At 42.8% G+C, this 18,638-nt stretch overlaps 1 protein-coding gene across 1 annotated transcript; it reads left to right on the plus strand.

The window, feature by feature from the left end:
- Positions 1-482: 482 nt before the first annotated feature.
- LOC138102679 (uncharacterized) lies at positions 483-2,063 on the plus strand. The gene has a single exon (XM_069000398.1). It carries the CDS (start codon positions 483-485, stop codon positions 2,061-2,063), a length of 1,581 nt encoding a protein of 526 aa, XP_068856499.1.
- The last annotated feature ends 16,575 nt before the right edge of the window (positions 2,064-18,638 follow it).

An 18,638-nucleotide genomic window follows, 5' to 3' on the forward strand; every position in this document is an offset into this window, starting at 1 on the left:
CATTAGCTGATCGTGACATTAAACTGGCGTCATGGACAGGATCTGACAGACAGAAGGGGTTGCAAGGTTGTGTGTAGTCTGTAATAGGGGAAGGACGTTTCGCTCCAGCCGCACCTAGCCCGACACCTCAAAAGGGGTGAGCGGTGTCTAGAAAGCAAGGGGGGTGACTCGAATTTCCCGCAAACTGCACACGCCTAGGTAAAAAGCACCCCATACTCAGTTGAGGGCTCTGTCTTCAGATTTTTTTTCTGCAAAGATCTCTTAGTGTAAAAGGGGGAACTGTGTTTTTTTTTGGTGTGTGCGTGAATTTGGACTGCTTGGTGTAGTGAAAAGACAACCATAAGTAACTTAAGGAGTACCTCCCAAGCAGATTTGGTCTCTTCACCCACCCAGGGAAGCGAAGGGAGACACAGCAAAGCTGTGTGTGTCGCAGTGTGTAATTAACTTTTACATCCCTGTGGTGGTTTTGATCCCTTCATAAAATGACTGAAAACCCCAGTGCAAAAGTTAAAGCTGGGTTTTTTGCTCTGCTAGCAAAACATAATGCCCAGCCCTCTCCGGGAGGGGAAGAATGGGCTCAAAATAACTGGTTTAATTTGGATTATGTGACTGATAGAGTATGTTCTTTACAACATGAGACTAGATTTAAATTTGGCAGAAATAAAACCATAATCTGCTCTGTTTTAGGGGCATGCCTTGTGGCAGCTATAGATCATCGCTTAAAGCGATGTACTGAGGAGAAAGCAATCATAGATTCCCTTCAAAACCTAGTGGAGATTTTACAAAAACAATTAGATGAAGAGAAGAATAAAAATCATTTGCTAGAGGCTGCTTTAAAAGAGGAATATTTTAGAAATTCGAAAAATGCTGACTCACCAAAAGAGACAGAGGAAAAGGAAACTCCTCACATTGACCAAATATACCCCCAAAAAGAACTAATACTAGTAAAAAATTGTAGAGAAAACTGCTGCCCTCGTGTGAGACCTCTGATTAAAATAGAATATAATTATATCAATGATGAAGATTTTGAACCGCATATCACCACTAAACAAATACCATACACTGCTGTTGAATTGGCTAGATTAAAAAAGGAGTATGGGCGGCTTCCCCACGAATCTGAGACAGAATATGTCTTCCGAGTGTCTCTCACCGGAGGCGACCAAATTCAATTAACTGAACAGGAGGCCAGTGGATACTGGGGACATGGAGTTTTCTTGACAACAGGAGACAAACGTGGCACGTGGTCCCTGACTCAGCGTGCGGCTTTCTGGGCCGGGGGACTCAATCCTTTAGAAAGGGGAGACCCTTTAGCTATAATTGGTACCCCCGATCAACTCCTAGAAAGTGTCCACAAAGCTGCCTGTTTGCAAATGATCCATGAAAGAAAATTAACTCCTGGATATGAATCCCCCATGCAATTACCTGTTAAACCTGCACTGATGACCCCTTTAATTCGAGGCCTTCCAGAATCACTCAAACCTACAGCAATTGCCCTTCAAAAAACCATAGCAGCTGTAGGTCCCATAGAAAGGCTGGATAGATTCCTTGAAAACCCAAGCGACCAAACTGGATCTACCGATCCTGGGTTTACTCCCTATTCAACCCCCTCCCAGCCGCCAGGTTCACAATCGAATTCACCTGCCGGTGATCGCAAAGTTTGGACATGGAGTGAAGTTGCAAAAGATCTGATTGATTACAGTAGAAAATATGGACCTATAAAAATTCCAGAAGAAAAATTAGACAAAACAAAAAGTGTCAGGTACATTAGGGCTCCTCATAGCGAAAAGCCAGAGAATGTAAAACAGATCTCTAACCGTCAGCATTGGTGGTTATTAGGCATCAAAAAGGGGGTCCCCAGAGATGTGATGGACGGCTTACCCCTTGATAAATTGAGTAAAGTAGTGTCTAACTGGCACTGCCAAAAACCCGTTCTACCAAATCCATCAGTTCAACCCAGTGCACCCCTCCTCCCTCAGAATCTGGGCAGTGAGTCAGACCAACCACTCCCTCAAAGTCTGTGCAGTGAGCCAAAACAACCTCTCCCTCAAAACCAGGGAAACTAGACCCTCCGTCTCTTGTCAGTGAGCGAAGAGACGGAGCATGGGTATACCTGAGAAGGCTCACTAAAAATAAAAAAGGAGATATAATGATCACAGCTATTACATGCCCTAAACGGGCACCTGTAACTTTTCTGATTAACACTGGGGCACAAATTTCTGCGCTGACAAAGTAAGATGCCCAGAGATGTGGAATTGTCCCAACAAAAAACCAATATTGTGTTTTAAATGCCTTAGGAATGACAGAATCTATGAATGTAGCCCTAGTTAAGCTCATTTTACCTGGAGAAGAAAATCAACTCTCTATTAATATGGTGATTGGAGATATCCCAACCAATCTATTAGGGATGAATGCCCTCGTTGGGAGGCAGTGGGAGGATTCAGAGGGTCTCCTGTGGTCTTTTGGCACACCACGTTTTAACATCAGACTGCTCGAAGCCGCACCCTCCCTACCATTCAGCAAAGTAACTAATGTGAAACAATACCCCCTCCCCCTGGGTGCCAAAGAGGGCATCAAGCCAGTGATACAGGAGCTGCGAGAACAAGGAGTAATAGTTAATACTCATTCTCCTTTCAATTCTCCAGTGTGGCCAGTGCGAAAGCCTAATGGGAAGTGGAGGCTGACAATAGATTTTCGCAGGCTAAATGCCAACACAGACCCTCTCACAGCAGCTGTCCCAAATCTGGCAGAATTGATAACATTAATTCAAGAAAAAGCTCATTCAATTATGGCAACTATAGATGTCAAAGACATGTTTTTTATGATACCTTTACAGCCAGAAGATATGGACCGTTTTGCTTTCACATGGGAAGGACAGCAATACACTTTCACTAGGCTTCCCCAAGGGTACAAACATTCCCCCACCCTGGCTCATCACGCTTTAGCCCAAGAGTTAGAAAAAATACCCAAAGCTGACAATGTAACTGTTTATCAATACATTGATGATATCCTTGTGAGAGGAGATGAAATAGAAGAAGTGAGAGTTACCCAACAGAAAATAATCTCCCACTTAGAAAGCCTTGATTTGAAAATTCCCTCAGAAAAAATCCAAAATCCTTCACATGAAGTGAATTTTTTGGGAATTTGGTAGAAAGGAGGTATGACATGTATCCCACCTGATACCCTAACCTCTTTAGATCAGATTAAAATGCCTGAATCCAAAAAAGATCTCCAACATGCTTTAGGATTATTAGTGTTCTGGAGAAAACACATCCCAGATTTTTCCATAATTGCCAGACCTCTTTATAACTTGTTAAGAAAAGGAATAAAATGGGAATGGAGTGCTTCTCAAGAAGAAGCATTGCAATTGTTGATTTTTGAAGCAACAGCTCACCAAGCCCTGGGCCCTATTCACCCTACAGATCCTTTCCAGGTGGAATGGGGATTTGCCTCCTCAGGGCTGTCAGTGCACATATGGTCTGACGAGGCCTGTTGGTTTTTACTCTTGTGGCTTTAAAGATGCTGAAAAAAGATACACTACCTGGGAGAAAGGATTGTTTGTGGTTAGCTTAGCTCTCATAGAAGTGGAGAAGATTGCACGACAACAACCAATTGTTTTGAGAGGCCCTTTCAAAGTTATTAAGGCAGTCTCTACTGGGACCCCCCCACCTGAGGGGGTGGCCCAGAGGGCCTCAGTAAGGAAGTGGTATGCTCAGATTGAACATTATTGTAGCATCTTCTCAGTAACTGAAGGAGCTGTAAAAAATCTGGCAATCCAAGACACTGAAAACTTGAGTAGCAGTCAGGACAAACCTGCCTCAGCCATCAAAGTAGCCCCTCCTTTTTCCCCCGAACAGTCAGCAAATTCTTGGTTTACAGATGCTTCTGCCAAGCAAGAAGGAAAGGTGTGGAAATATAAGGCTGTAGCTCTCCACACTTCCTCAGGTGAACGAATTATCACAGAGGGGGAAGGCAGCGCCCAAGTTGGTGAGCTGATAGCTGTTTGGAGTGTTTTCCAACATGAGGCACAGAATACTTCTCCTGTCTGTATCTACACCGATTCCTATGCTGTGTTTAAGGGATATACTGAGTGGCTTCCTTTTTGGCAGCAAAATGACTGGGAAGTTAACAGAATCCCAGTATGGCAAAAGGAAAAGTGGCAAGAAATTCTAAATATTGCAAGTCAAGGGAATTTTGCTGTGGGGTGGGTAGCCTCTCACGAGACAGATGGAAATCCAGCAGGAGAGTGGAACAATAGAGCTGATGAATTAGCAAGACTAAGTCCTTTGAAAAAGGATCAGATTACAGAAGACTGGGAGCACTTATTAGAATGGTTGCATGTAAAAAGACAACACACAGGTGCAAAAGATTTGTACAAAGAAGCCCTAGCTCGTGGTTGGCCTGTTACCAGAGAAATGTGTAAAACATGCATATCAGCCTGTGAACAATGCAGCAGACGGCTGGAAAGACACACTTTGGAAGATGACCCTCTGCATTTAAGAAAGGGTAAAGGCTTATGGGATGCGTGGCAGGTAGATTATATTGGCCCCTTTAAAAAGTCAGGAGGTAAACACTTTGTACTGGTAGGAGTAGAGATAATATCTGGATTAGTCCAGGCCGATGCCTTTAAAAGAGCTACAGGAGATAATACTGTCAAAGCATTGCAGGGATGGTTTGGAACTTTCCCAAAACCACAAGAAATTCAATCTGATAATGGGTCTCACTTTACTGCCAAAGTTGTACAGGACTGGGCAAAAAGTGAAGGGATTAAATGGACTTTTCACACCCCTTACTACCCTCAAGCTAACAGGATTGTAGAAAGGACCAATGGTCTCTTGAAACGACTTCTGAAACCACAGGAGGGAAATTGGGATGTTCGGCTATGGGAAGCTGTGAAAGGTGTGAATGATAGATGGGGGGTAAACAGGTGTCCTAAAATCACTGCCTTTTGCCCAACAGCTCCAAGTATAATTCCTTCATTACAGGGACCTAATGATCCTAAGAATCCTGCACACTACTCTGGACAACCTGTTTTGGTAGACCTCCCTACTGTAGGAGAAGTACCACTAGTGCTGAAAAGCCCTCTGAATAAATATGCATGGGTAGCCTCTGATGCCCTAGGGAGAGAGCATCGGATACATACACGCTGGATAATTCCATCATTCTAACTTTCTGCCTTTGGTGGCAGGCTCTGTTTGTGTTTGCATTTCACAGAAGAACTCCGAGGGACATAAAGAATCCGGCATGGTCCCTTAAACAAGTCAAATTGCTGATGCAAAACAATGTCTCAGAAGTTCAGCCAGCTTGTTCACCTTTTCTGCAAACTTCCTTCGAGGGGTGGACAACCTGGTTGTGAAAGCGGAACCCTTCTAAGGAACGAATGCAAAGAGACATAACCGGTGTTGTGAGAACAGGATTGGGAATCTTAAATAGTATTGATTCAGAAGTACTAATGAATAAATTGGCTGCCACAACTACAGATTTGACTAAAATACAACAACCATTGCAGTCATCCCTATTAGCCTTGGGAAGCCATCAGTGGTTGTTATCAAACATATTATCAAATTGGGAAAAGGTAAATGTGAATGACCACAAATTGATAATTGACGCACTCGATGCTACACAAAACAACATTTCTTTGGCTCTCAGCTGCATCCAGGCTCAATTATGGATGCAGTCAGTTGCTGCCTCAATTATAAGAGAAGGCGAAGAAGGCACTTTTCCTACTGAAATTCGGAAAATAATCTGGGACAGTGCCACTGATTTTGAAAGAGAATTCCAATCCTGGTGGAACTTAGTAAATTTTACCTACGATCCCATCACAAACACAGCCACAGCCTTTGTACTGACCATACGTAATGCTTCAGTGCATTTGGTATTCCCTGTCATTGCATTAGGGCTGAACCATGATGGAGCTGTTCTCTATCCTTTCGAGCATAGAGAATGGGCCCGTCAAATTGGTGAGAAGTGGCAAACTGTTAATTTAGAAACTTGTATTGTCCGAGAACAACAAGGGTTCATCTGTGAAAGTAATGCAATTAGAGCTCAAGACATTTGTTTAGATACAGAACAAAATATCTGTCATTTTGAAATTCATCCTAATGAGATTCCTGAAACAGTGCTTGTCTATATAGGTAATGGATGTGCATGCTTAAGAACTGCTTGTGATAAAGTATTTGTAGAAAATTTAGTAGTAGATACAAAAAATCATTCAAATTTTTGTGTTTGTAACCTTACTAAAATCATAGGATGTGATTTTTCATATTTAGCCCCAGTTACTTCTTATTACCTTTTACAGTCCAATTACACACTGATCCACCAATTATTGCCTACCCCCATTGGGATGAACCTTACTTTGGTAAAGCAATTGTTGCTTCACCAAGATTTAATTGAAATTTTGGAAAAGATCAAGAAAAATGGACAGAAAACCTTGGTAACTGTTCATCACAATGTGAAAGAAATACATCGTGTTCTAGAAAGGGTAAAGAAAGATGCTGAACACAGGTGGTGGGATACTCTTTTTGGGTGGTCACCTACTGCTACAGGTGTCCTAAACAAATTGTGTCATCCCATCACTGTTCTCTTGATTTTGGTTTTGATTGGTTTTGCTTTATCAGCAGTCTTATACATCATGAATTGGAGAATGATGAAACAGTTAACACAGCTGACATCTATAATAGATGTCCACAATTTGGCCAATACCCCATCCACTGTAGACACACCCAAGGTTATTGACATGAGACGAACTACACGAGTATTAAAATAAGATGTCATAAGAAATCAGAAGTATTTTGATTAAAAAATTATATGTGTATTCTGATTCAAAATTATTTATTTCCTTCTCTTTTGTTTCCTTCTTTTTCTTTTCTTTTCTTTCCCTTCCTCTCTTATGTTCTCTACCCCTTTTCCGGGATATGCTACCAACATTGACGAGTCCTGAAGACTTCACAACGACACTACAAAATCGTGCAGATAGAGCTCTCCTGACGACAATCGTGAGTCACGGGGTGGTGTAAGAGACGGTCTGAAGATCCCTCATCTGCCTCACGATCATCGCCGAGAACAGAGACTGAACACAGGAGTCCTGGCCTAGCTGAGGTGGGGTGTCTGCCAAGTGTTGCCTACGGGTGTGCCCGCTGGGAACTGGTACGCATTCCTGAGAAAAATTAGTGCAGGTAACAATGGACTGCGCCGTTCTTGCTGCCCAGGCGGGAAGGACTGCGCTGAAGCGGAAAGGAATGACCTGTCCTGTACACCTGTCCTGCACACCGGTCTTGTGCGTCTGTCCTGTACCTGTTTCCCAAAGCAACGGACTCCACAACAATGGCTGTAAATTTCCCAACCTCTTGGTCAGTTGCCCCTCGCTTCTGAAAAGGACTATAAAGGGACTTTCTGAAATAACCAAGTTGGAGAGATCTCCCCCACGGAAAGAAGACGAATCTATTGGCGGAAGACCACGAGGACTTCGTCTCATCCGTTGGTAGCTATTGCCCCCCCCCCCCCCCTCTTTTTCTTCCTCCCTACTTTGTGTTTCTCTCTCTCTCTTTCTCTCTCTCTTTCTCTCTTCTATTGCATTACTGTGTTGTGGGCACTTAATAAAGGTGCACTGTTTTGATTTAAACTGAAATTTCTTGTGTCCTTTTTACACTCTGAGATCGATAAACGAACCATCACGACCCCCGCTTGCATTAGCAGATCATGACAGCCTCACCTAGAGAAACAATGCCCTGGAAAGAAGCTTCAGTTCCCTTCCCCTGGGGCAAAGGTGAACAAACCTGGCTAAAGTAATATATAAAAAAACTTTTAAACGGATATGTTTTCCAACACTGGGAACTGGTAACTAGCAGACCAAGCTGTAATTACAAAAGTAGATCTCATATCTACACCCACTGCTAAAAAAAGAACTTAAAAAAAATCATGGGTACTTTGGGATACTGGAAAAAATCGCATTCCTGGATTTTCTGTAATAGCAAGACCCTTGTACACATTAATGGGAAAAAACCAAAATTGGGAATGGCTTGACAGCCACAAACAGTGTTTCCAAATGATGATAGAAGGATTGAAAACATATCCATCACTTGGGCCAGTTCACCCCAGTGATCCTATAATAGCTGAATGGGGTTTTGCTAAACATGGAACTTATTGTAATGTTTCAGAAAGGGACACATGAACCAAAATGACCATTAAGATTCAGTTCCACAGCGTTAAAAGATACTGAAAAGAGATACACTGATTGGGAAAAGGGATTATCTCTGACTTGAGCTCTCAAACAAGTAGAAAAAAATTCAACCACAGCAGCCTGCAAAAAATCCAAAAACCTTTCAATCTGCTAGCCAGCATTAAGAAAGGCAGCTCCGCCAGAGGGAACCGACAGTTCACAAATGGTATGCATATAACTCAGGGGTCACAGATCAGATGAATGTTACAGATAACAGTTACTCCAGAGATGTTAACATTACAAAATCTAGCCCTATACTGGATGCCAAGGCATCCACTTCAGACTCTGAAGTTGGAGATGACTCATTCACTGATGCTTCAGCCAAACGCATTGATGGTAACTGGTAGTATAGAGCAGTTGCTCTCAAAACAGGAATGGAAATAGTAGAAGAAGGAATGATGGAAAGTGCACAGGTAAGAGAATTAAAAGCTGTATTGCTGGCAGTAAAGGCAAAAGCAAGGATGGTGTATGTTAACACAGTGATTGTGTCAGTGTGAAATGTTAAATTGGCAAGTGAATGGAAAAGAGGTTTGGCAGAAGGAAGATTTGAAATTATTGTTGTTACAGGCTGAGTCCCAATACATCCATATGGGATGAGTTTGATACAGGGGGCTAAGGTTTTAAGAAGTTAATTGCTGTGGGTACTGCTAGTACTGCAAAACTTTGCAGCTGCTTGCTAAACAATGTATTGCTTGCTGAACATGTGCTATGCCGGCCAGGCAAAGGGGAAGGATGTATGGGAGGATAAGGATAAGACTGATACGCAGAAAAGACTCCACTACTGAAAGAAGTAGTAAAGTAGGTATGTTTGTTCCAGCACTGGGGCACATGTGGACTGCTCCACCAAATGCATGCGTGCTAGCAATACCATTTGGCTTGGTATATATCGAGTTACAAGCTACATATTCATTAAGTTTCCAAATGCACCTATACATATTCATTTCCTAGCCCCATAGCCCTGCCTCATATTATAATGAGCCCAAAGTAATTTCCATATGGCTTGCACTTGCACAGTGCCTCGTGCAGGGGTCTCTGGGATGAAGTAAGGAGTCTTCCTCGATTTGAACTTTTTACCTTGCTTCCTCGCACATACTCCCTGAGTCCCTGGCCCAAGTTCAAACCCCAAGGCTGGTTTGAACTGGTTCTTGGGTCCAAAGCAGGATCTTTTGGTCACAGCTGTTTCTCCTTATCAATAGTCTTGTATCCTCCCTTTTTCTACCTGACAAATTTAATAAATGTTAGGCAAGCTATATGCATTGTCTTAGCAAGCAGCCCCTTTAGTAATTTACTTAACCCTTTTTTCCCCAACTCAGTCTCCCCTTTTCTATAAAGTTAGTAAATTCTTTTACTAATACACAGATGATTCTTCTAACAAGCTTCTATGATAGACATCTCTTAATGCTTTTCCATGTGCATTTGATAAAGTAGCTAAAACTGATAACTTCCTTAACAGCTTACAACTCCAAATAAGCAACAAAACAGATAATGCAAGGCTAGCACTCACCAAAATTAGTAAAACAATTATGGGGTGACATGATGTATTCAGAATACTAGTTGCAGTAGGTGACCATCGAAAAAGCACATCCCACCAATTGTGACTTACATTTTGTTTTACTCTTTGCAAGACTTTGCTTATTTCTTGTGTGTCATTATGGATGGTAACTAAGGTCTTTTTCCTGCTTTTTTGGATTTCTTCCAGAATTTCAATTAGATCTTGATGCTTTATTAATTGCCTTATTATTGTAAGGTTCATCCTGATAGGTGTGGGTAGCAATTTGTGGTATAGGGAGTAGTTAGTCTTTATCAATTGATGAGACACAACTGGTGCTAAATACGAAAAGTCACACTCATCAATCTTGGTAAAATTACAAATACAAAAATTAAGTAATTCCTGGCAGCTACGTTTACATTGTTGTTATCTACTATCATAAAAGCACAAATATTGCTTAAACATACACAACCCTGACCAATATATACAAGTATAGTTTTAGGTGTAGTGTCAGGGTGAACCTCGAAATGACAAATGCCTTGGTCCATGTCAAGACATATGTCTTTGGCATCAAATGTATTACCTTCGCAAATAAATCCCTGTTGTTCTCGTGTGATACAAGATTCTAAATTTATCATTTGCCATTTTTTTTTCTACCATCCGAGCCCATACTCTATGTTCAGAGGGATAAAAAGCTGTTCCTTCATAGTTTAGTCCTAATGCCACAATAGGGTGGATTACGTAAACTGTGGCATTACGTATAGTGAGAACAAAGGCTGTGGCTACATTAGTAATGGGATCATAAGTTAAATTTACTAAAGTCCACCATGATTGGAGTTTCTTTTCTAACTTAGTGGCATTATTCCAAACAGCTTCTCAGATCTCAATAAGGAAAACACTCTAATTTCTTTCTCTTATAATTAAGGAGGCCGTTGACTGCATCCATAATTGTGCTTGTATACAGCTAAGGGCTAGTGATACATTGTCCTGGACCACACCAAGTGTATTTAGTATTTGTTTGTGGTCCTGCTTGTTGGCCTTAGCGAAATCCAGGAGTATTTTTGAAACTTGCCACTGACTGTTTCCTAATGCTAATAAGGAAGACTGTAGGGGTTGTTTTAACTTGGTCAGGTCACTGGTTGCTGTGGCCAATTTATTCATCAGTATCTCTGAATTAATTCCGTTTAGGACTCCCAGTCCTGTTCCCAGCATGCCAAGTCAGATATCTTCGTATTCTACTTTTGAGGGGTGTTTGTTTCTGTAGCCATGCTGTCCACCCTTCAAAGGATGTTTGTATTAAAGGGGAGCAGGCTGGTTGCATCTCAGAAATATTAATTTGCATTAGTAATTCTACACGTTTAAGAGACCATTCTGGATTAAACAGTAATAATTGCTGGCCTGTGTTTCTCACTACGTAAGGGCCAATTTCATAAATTCTTGGTTCAGGTTTGAGTCGTGTAACTTGGGTTTGGGCTTGAGTGCTAGTGTAACAGGCCTAGCCATAGCATTTATCTTAAATCTAAATGAGAGCCCATTAGGATCCTGGGCCCAAAGACAAACTACTTCAATGTTCTGTACTAATGTCAAGTTGTAGCAACAATCTAGTTCACTTGAATGACTACAAATTTCATAGTGTCTGTTTGTAGGAGTGGTTGAGACACTAATTTGGGTTGCTTTTTTATTAGTAGTTCCGTTAATCATTCGGCATCCTATTTTGATTTCTTTTCCTACAGTCCCCTGAAGTTGCCAAGTTTTCTGCCTTTCCCATTCTTGCCTTGTATATACTTGGTTTCCGTGCATGACCACAGCCAAATAGATTTAAGTCCTTTAAATCAGAATATTTCCCCATGAGTCCAGTAAACCGAATAAAGGCTTGGGACCAAATGTCTTCTTCCCCATAAGCAACTTCCCAACTTAAGGCTACAATTATGACTGTAAAAAGAATAATTTTCTGGGTTATACTTCTGTGCCACCATAACATTTTCATTTCGTTCAGGTAAACTTCAATTTCAGTTCATCATCACCAGGAGTCACTTTCCAAGGGGCTTCTGGAGCCTTCTTTACTCGACTATGGTGAATCCAGGCACTCTGCTCTCTGATCTTAATCGCGGTGTAAGTGGTGAGAAGTACCTGGAATGGTCCTTCCCACTGTGGTTCCAGAGTTTTTTCTGTAAGAGACTTAACATATACATAATCTCTAGGTTGGATATCATGTACAGGACCATCTAAATCTCAACTTCAGGTTCCAGCCACATGTTTTTCAATTTCTTTAAGTTATTTGCTCAGGGCGACCATATAGGTAGTCAGCATTTCTTCCCCAATTTGGATACATATTCCTTTTTGTACTCCTGTCTTGGTTTGAAAGACAGGTGTCTGCTAAGGAAGGCAGGAGCCCCCCTTGGAATGGCAGATGCAACCCCCCTTCCCTCCGAGTTACTATAATTTTGAAATCAAGGGGCCTTTAGGCAAAGATGTGGAAAATAGGAATAACAGTTCTTTACTATTATATATCTATATGTGTATAACCAGTCAAACAAACAACAATAACTATGGTAGTAACAGCAAACAATCACAAACCCAGTGCCAGCCTTCTTGGCTGTCAGGCCCTTTCCGCTTGGGTGTAGTTCCGGTCGCTGTGGGCGCTGTTGTCTTGCGTCTGGCTTCTTTCTCCTCTGTGTCAGTCTGCGTAGACATGGACACTGTTGCTTTGTGTTTGGTTCCTTTTTCCTCTGTGGCAGCCTGCATAGACGTGGACGCTGTTGTTTTGCATTTGGTTTCTTTCTTCTCTGTGACAGTCTGTGTAGACATGGTATTTGTTGTTCTGCTCTTTTTCCCTCCCTCATCCTGAGGATGCTGTGCCATAGCTCTGATTCTGAGCATGGTGTACATGGTGCAGGCTGTACAGAGAAGACAAAGCAGAACTGACAGCAAGTTTATGCTATCTTTGACATCCAGAGGGAGTTCAATATTTTCAAAAACTGCTGTGCCTGGCCTGAAAGGCTGGAAGAAACCACTCTCTACTCCTCCCACCAGGGGCTGGGTGTGATTGTTGAAGAGATCCCAGACATAGGAGCCCAGACTAGGACAGCCAAACAAAATTGAGTATATATTCCGAATGGCATTCATCGCCTCGCAGGTTATTATGCTATAGACATAATAAACCATTAAAGCAATTGTCATACCATTCCCTGGTTTTAACAGGAGTAATACTACAGGCATTTTCCTCCCATGTGAGGAAAAATGTAGAGAGCGAGATACAGTACCCATGCAGACAAACTGAGCACCATGGTGAATAGGTTTCTGTTAATACAAAATTGTAATTCTGACTTTTTCTCAGAGCAGGCCTCATGTTGGGCGCCAAATTATGTACTAGTTTGAAAACAAAGCAGTGGGAGGCACTAAGTCAGAATGACAATTTAATGGAAATTAAAGAAAATGACAAGAAAGTAAAAGAAAACACTGACAGTCAAGATACAACCTGAGTCCCTGTTAGGCAGGGTGGTGGTAGCCGCCTGGTAGAATGGTGGCTGCAGTCCTCTGAAGCCGTGATCCTGTAGAAAAAAGGGTCTGCTCTTCCTCAGAAGGTCCAGTGGTGGCTGTGTAGCTCCTGTCCTCTGGAAATCCAGTGGACAAGGGTTGTCTCTGGTGTTCAGAGTCTCAGATTATATCCAGGATGGGATGCTTGGTTCCTCCCTCTGGGTGGAGCATCTCACAATGGGGTAATGAGTCATGAGGTCAAGTGTTGATTAGGCTCATTAACAGAAGATAGTCTGGAGGGAGTTATCTCTGAGTCATGCGGCTGGACAATGATGGGCCATTAACAGCAAGATAGTCTCGGGGGAGGAGGCAAGGAAGACACTGCCATACCTGATTTCCACAGCTCATGAGGATGGTAATGGAATACACCTCAACCCAGGACAATCACTTACTGGACTATGCTTTGCTAACCCATGACAGGCACCCCGGCTATCCTTTGGCTGCTGCATCTAGTCTACCTGCTTAGAAAAATAGGAAACTGCCCATCGGTATGGGCCCAGGTCCTGTGCTAGTATTCCTAGGGCAATCCTGTGGTGTTGTATTTCCCACTGATTCACTTATTAAATGTATGCCTTTCACATTGTTCCCCCCCCTTTCCCCTGCCTCTAGCTCTGGCCACTCCCTCCAGTTCTCCCTATTGGTTCCTGTACCCCAACTCTGCCCATGTACCGCCCCTGGGCCCTGAGAAAACCCCCCTGTTCCCTGACTATGAGGTCTCTCTGCCCCTGGGAACCGGCTGGACAACATGTAACAATAAAAGTCCTCTGAGGCCCACATGGAGAGACCCTTCTCGCCTCCTTTACTGTTACCGTTTTGAGGGGCTGACAGCTAGTGGGAGCAGGTATGCGGGGCTGTCCAGAATGACTACGGAAGAGCGGAACGGCCACTCTGTCCTAAGCAGCCCCGCAGTGCTTTTTGAGAAGGCTGCGGCTTGCTAAATCAAACTGAGCAATGCAACACAATCCCTTGTTTCTCATGGGAAAATAAAAGGAATGGTTTACTCATGTCTGGAAGCTGACATGAGGACATTCTTTAGCTGATTGAAGGCCCGCGTGCCGTCCTTTGTCCACTGGCGATCTCTGCTTTCCTTTGTAATGAGCTCGTATAGCGGTTTCACGAGCAGCCCGTAATTGTAGATCCATAATCTGCACCATCCTGTCATCCCCAGAAAAGTCTGTAACTCTTTCACTGTCTGGGGTTCCGGGGTTTGGCATATCACTTCTTTGCGATCTTGCCCCAAAGTTCGTTGCCCAGCACTGACTTCATAGCCCAGGCAGATCACTTTCTGTTTCACCACCTGAGCCTTTTTCTTAGATACCCTGTACCCTTGGAGCCCCAGAAAGTTTAACATGCTTACCGTCCAGGCTACGAAAGCTTCCTCTGTTTGGGTAGCTATTAATAGATCATCCACGTACTGCAATAGCTTCCCTTCTTCTGGTGCAGCTTCCCAGGACTCTACGTCTTTTGCAAGTTGTCCTCCAAACAAGGTGGGACTGTTCTTAAATCCTTGAGGCAACACCGTCCGTGTGAGCTGGGTTTTGCACCCACTCAGGGCTTTCCCATTCGAATGCAGAAATTTTCTGGCTGACTTCATGGAGAGGGAGGCAAAAGAAGGCATCCTTTAAATCTAAAACAGTAAACCAAGTTAGCTCTGGTGTTAAGCATGTTAACAGAGTGTAAGGATTAGCTACCACAGGATAGAGATCCTCAGTTATCTTGTTAACAGCCCGTAAAACCTGTACCACCCGGTACGACCCATCAGGTTTACGGACAGGCAAGAGAGGAGTATTGAAATCAGACTGGCACTCTTTTAACAGTCCTAACTGTAAGAATTTTTTAATTACTGGGCTAATTCCTTCTCTGTCTTCCTTTTTGAGGGGGTATTGTTTAATTCTAACTGGTTGTTTTCCCTCTTTGAGTTTGATCTGTATTGGGGTTGCATTTTTGGCTCTCCCAGGTACATCTGTGGCCCAGACTCCTGGGAGCACTTGACTCATTATCTCTTCTCTAATTTCCTATGCAGAGCCTGTGGTTGTTAATATTAGGCTTAGTATTTCCACATACTGTTGGTCATTTACTGCCAGAATAATTTCCCCATTTCTAAATGTAATGGTTGCTTGTAATTGTTCCAGTAGATCTCTTCCTAAAAGTGCTTTTGGAGAATTGGGTAAATGTTGGAACCCAAAGTGCAGGGAGTGTTTCTCTGCCTGTTCTGAAAGATCCATCCCCCCTGGAAAACACTGTTTTTAACCTTCGTCCATGGAGAAAGCTGCCAAGGCTTTAGGATGAATTAGAATCTACAAGGGTGTGAGTTATGTGGTAGTATAATACATAGTTTGTTACAGAGTGAAAAATTTAGAGTTTTTAGGTTTATTAGTATAGTAAGTAGATGAAGGCAAGATGGAGGATCCCTGTGGTTTCTCAGGTCTCTTCCTTCTTCTTCACCTACTCCATTTTCTGCAGTGTTGGTAGTACAGAATGATTGCTTAGAAAATGCCACAGTACAGGCCACGAGAATGGATAGTTCATTAGGCATTGGTAGAAAAGTAAAAATGTATACGCATTCAACAGCTATTGGATAATTTACCTTTAAAAGGCCTTGAGTTTTCCTGCATTTGCTTTTTGGTATCTGCTCTGCTTCATGCTATGTTGCCGGCATGTAAGTTACTGATAAGATATAATAAACAACCTGAAGACTGAGAAGATCCAAAAGTCCCATTCGTCTCTTATTCCTGACAAGGACTTTCTCCCCCATCTGGGGAGGATATGTGGGGGTCGAAAACCTTCACAGGTAAATATAAAAACTTGTGAATATCCCATTGTTTCCCAAATTTATATTTCAATGGCTTGCAAAAATAAGCTTTTTCAGATTGACCAGTTGCTCCTTGTACCACAATGTAGTCATCCCCCACAGGCATTAAAGCTTTATTCAAAACTGAATATGCTGCCCCCATATCAACCAAAAATTCTATTTCTTTTTTCTTTTCCCCTAGCTTCATTATAACCAGTGGATCTGCTAGGGTGGAATCCCCCAGTCCTCTTCAATCTTCTTTCACGTGTGCAACCACCCTCCCTCTTTCTCGGTCTCCTCTGTTCTGACGGTCTTCTTGTCTTCTTTCTGGGCACTCATTTTTCCAATGACCAAACTTTCTGCAAATCGCACATTGGTCTTTACCTAGCTGGGGTGGGCCCTGTCTGGGAGGTCCTTGTCTGGGGGGTTCTTGTCTAAGTTTTTCATTATTTCCTTCCCTTACTACTGCTACAAATTTCTTCATCCCTTGCTTGTAACTTTCTTCTCGATTACTGAATACCCTCCAAGCTGCATCTAATAGAGTTTCCAGGTTCCTCCCTTCTGGCCCCTGAAGTTTTTGCAATTTACGTCTGATATCTCCTGTGGATTGTCCTAGAAACAGATACTAGCTGTTGTACCCCTACTTCGGTCTCAGGATCCAGCGATGTATTGCGGGGCATTGCATCCCTCAGATGATCCAGGAATTTGGATGGTGACTCGGAAGGACCCTGTTTCACTGCATACAAAGCTGCCCAATTTTGGGTTTTGGGAATGGCCCTTTCCACCCCTTTTGCTATCCATTCTTGATAACCTTTTAATTTCTCCAATTTGGCTGTTCTATTCAGACTCCAGTGTGGTTCCTGGAGTGGGAAGTAATCTTTAACATCTAATTGTTGCGTTTTGTAATAATCCTCTGCCAAATCTTTTGCTGTTTTCAAAACTAACTGTTTCTCTGTGTCTGTTAGTCCACCCAATAGTAATTGTTTATCAGCCCAATCTGGGTTATGCTGTTTATGAGTCGCAAGTGTTCAGCGGTACCCGCTGGATCACTTTGGTAATTTTTGGCAACTTTATACCATGCATCTAGGTCAGCAGTAGAGAAAGGTACTCTAATCAACATTGTATTCCCATCAGGTGCCACTGCCTCCCGCAGGGGCGCCATCAGTACCTGTTTCCTGGTTCAGGACAAAACAGGACTGCCTGGGGGAGAGGGGGTTGGCGTTGGTGTTCCTTCCAAGTCTGCATCCTCTTCCTGTCTCCTAAGGGGAGGCTTAAGCAAATCAGTTAGTTCATCATCGTCTTGTCCCTGAGCTGCTGCGTGATAGACTTTGTCTGACCTTGTACACCTCTGACCTATACTGCATGATGAACACCACCACTTAATTCTTCCTCGGCCTTTTTTATTTTCTTTTTCCAGAGCTAGCACCATTGGATCACTGGGGGGTTTGATTCCACAATCTCTCTGTCATTCAGGGTGATTTCGGAGAGAGAAAAATGCATCAGCATAGGAAACTTCTTCCCATTTGCCTTCCTGTCTCAAAAACAGCATTAACTGTAGCAAGGTATCTAAAGTTCCATTAGCTGGACACTTTGCTCCATCTTCTAATTTATACAGTGGCCACCATTGGCTGCAATATTTTACAAGAGTTCTTTTATTTTCTGTGCCTCCAGTTCCTACTATCTCTTTCCAATGTGCCAAAACACAGCCAAGCGGGCTCGCTCTAGAGATTTTCTTACTCTGTCCAGTTCCCATCCTATTCAGATTTCGAGTTCACTCAAATACTGTACCACCCACTCCGGGTCACACATATAGTGTATAAGCCACTCTTTATAAATTCTCTTATGCTTTCTGCCAGGCCTGCTTCACTGCCACTTAAAATCTTCTTCAAAAGCCTTTACTACTTCCTCCCAATCATTTTCTAGCACACTGCTATTTTCAGGGACGTGATGCTCTTTGCCACACAAAAGTTTTAAGATAAAATGGTCCTTACTTTTCCAGCACTCTGGGCACAGATCTCTGTCTGTCAAATAAGTAGAATTGTAATATCTCAGATTTCCACAAAATCCGCACTGAGGTAAAACCCACAGCCGATGTGGGGCTGGAGTCTTCTTATGCCCACACACAAAACAAGGAATCCCTTCTATCACTCGTGCAGGTAGGACAAACGAATGGAAAGAGTCGGGGGCTATACTCCTACCATATAACTGCTGAAGGATGGAGGGGGGCAACGACCTCCCTCCCTGCTTAGCCACTGTTGTTTCTATCTCCTTCTCCTAGTTTTATCTCACTTCCACCCAAACCTTTCTTCACACTCTCTCACAGTTCTTTCCCAGTTTTCTTCCCGAACCTCCCAAACCTCAGGTACCAAATACGACTTCCCGCACACAAACTTTAAAATCTCAGGCTCAAAATCGACTTCCCTAGAATACCCCTGATAGCACTGAGAACATAGGCTCTGCCGCCTGGCAGAAGAACAGTGTCACCTCTTCTTACAAACTTTAAACTGTATTAGTACCCACACAACATGCCACCCTCTCGCTGAATGAAAAATTCTAGTGCATCCACAAAAACAAGTTATTCCATGTATTCTTTCAAAACCTAAATC

The sequence above is a fragment of the Aphelocoma coerulescens genome, assembly GCF_041296385.1.
Source record: "Aphelocoma coerulescens isolate FSJ_1873_10779 chromosome W unlocalized genomic scaffold, UR_Acoe_1.0 ChrW_unloc_scaf_1, whole genome shotgun sequence".
NCBI classification, from domain to species: Eukaryota; Metazoa; Chordata; class Aves; order Passeriformes; family Corvidae; genus Aphelocoma; species Aphelocoma coerulescens.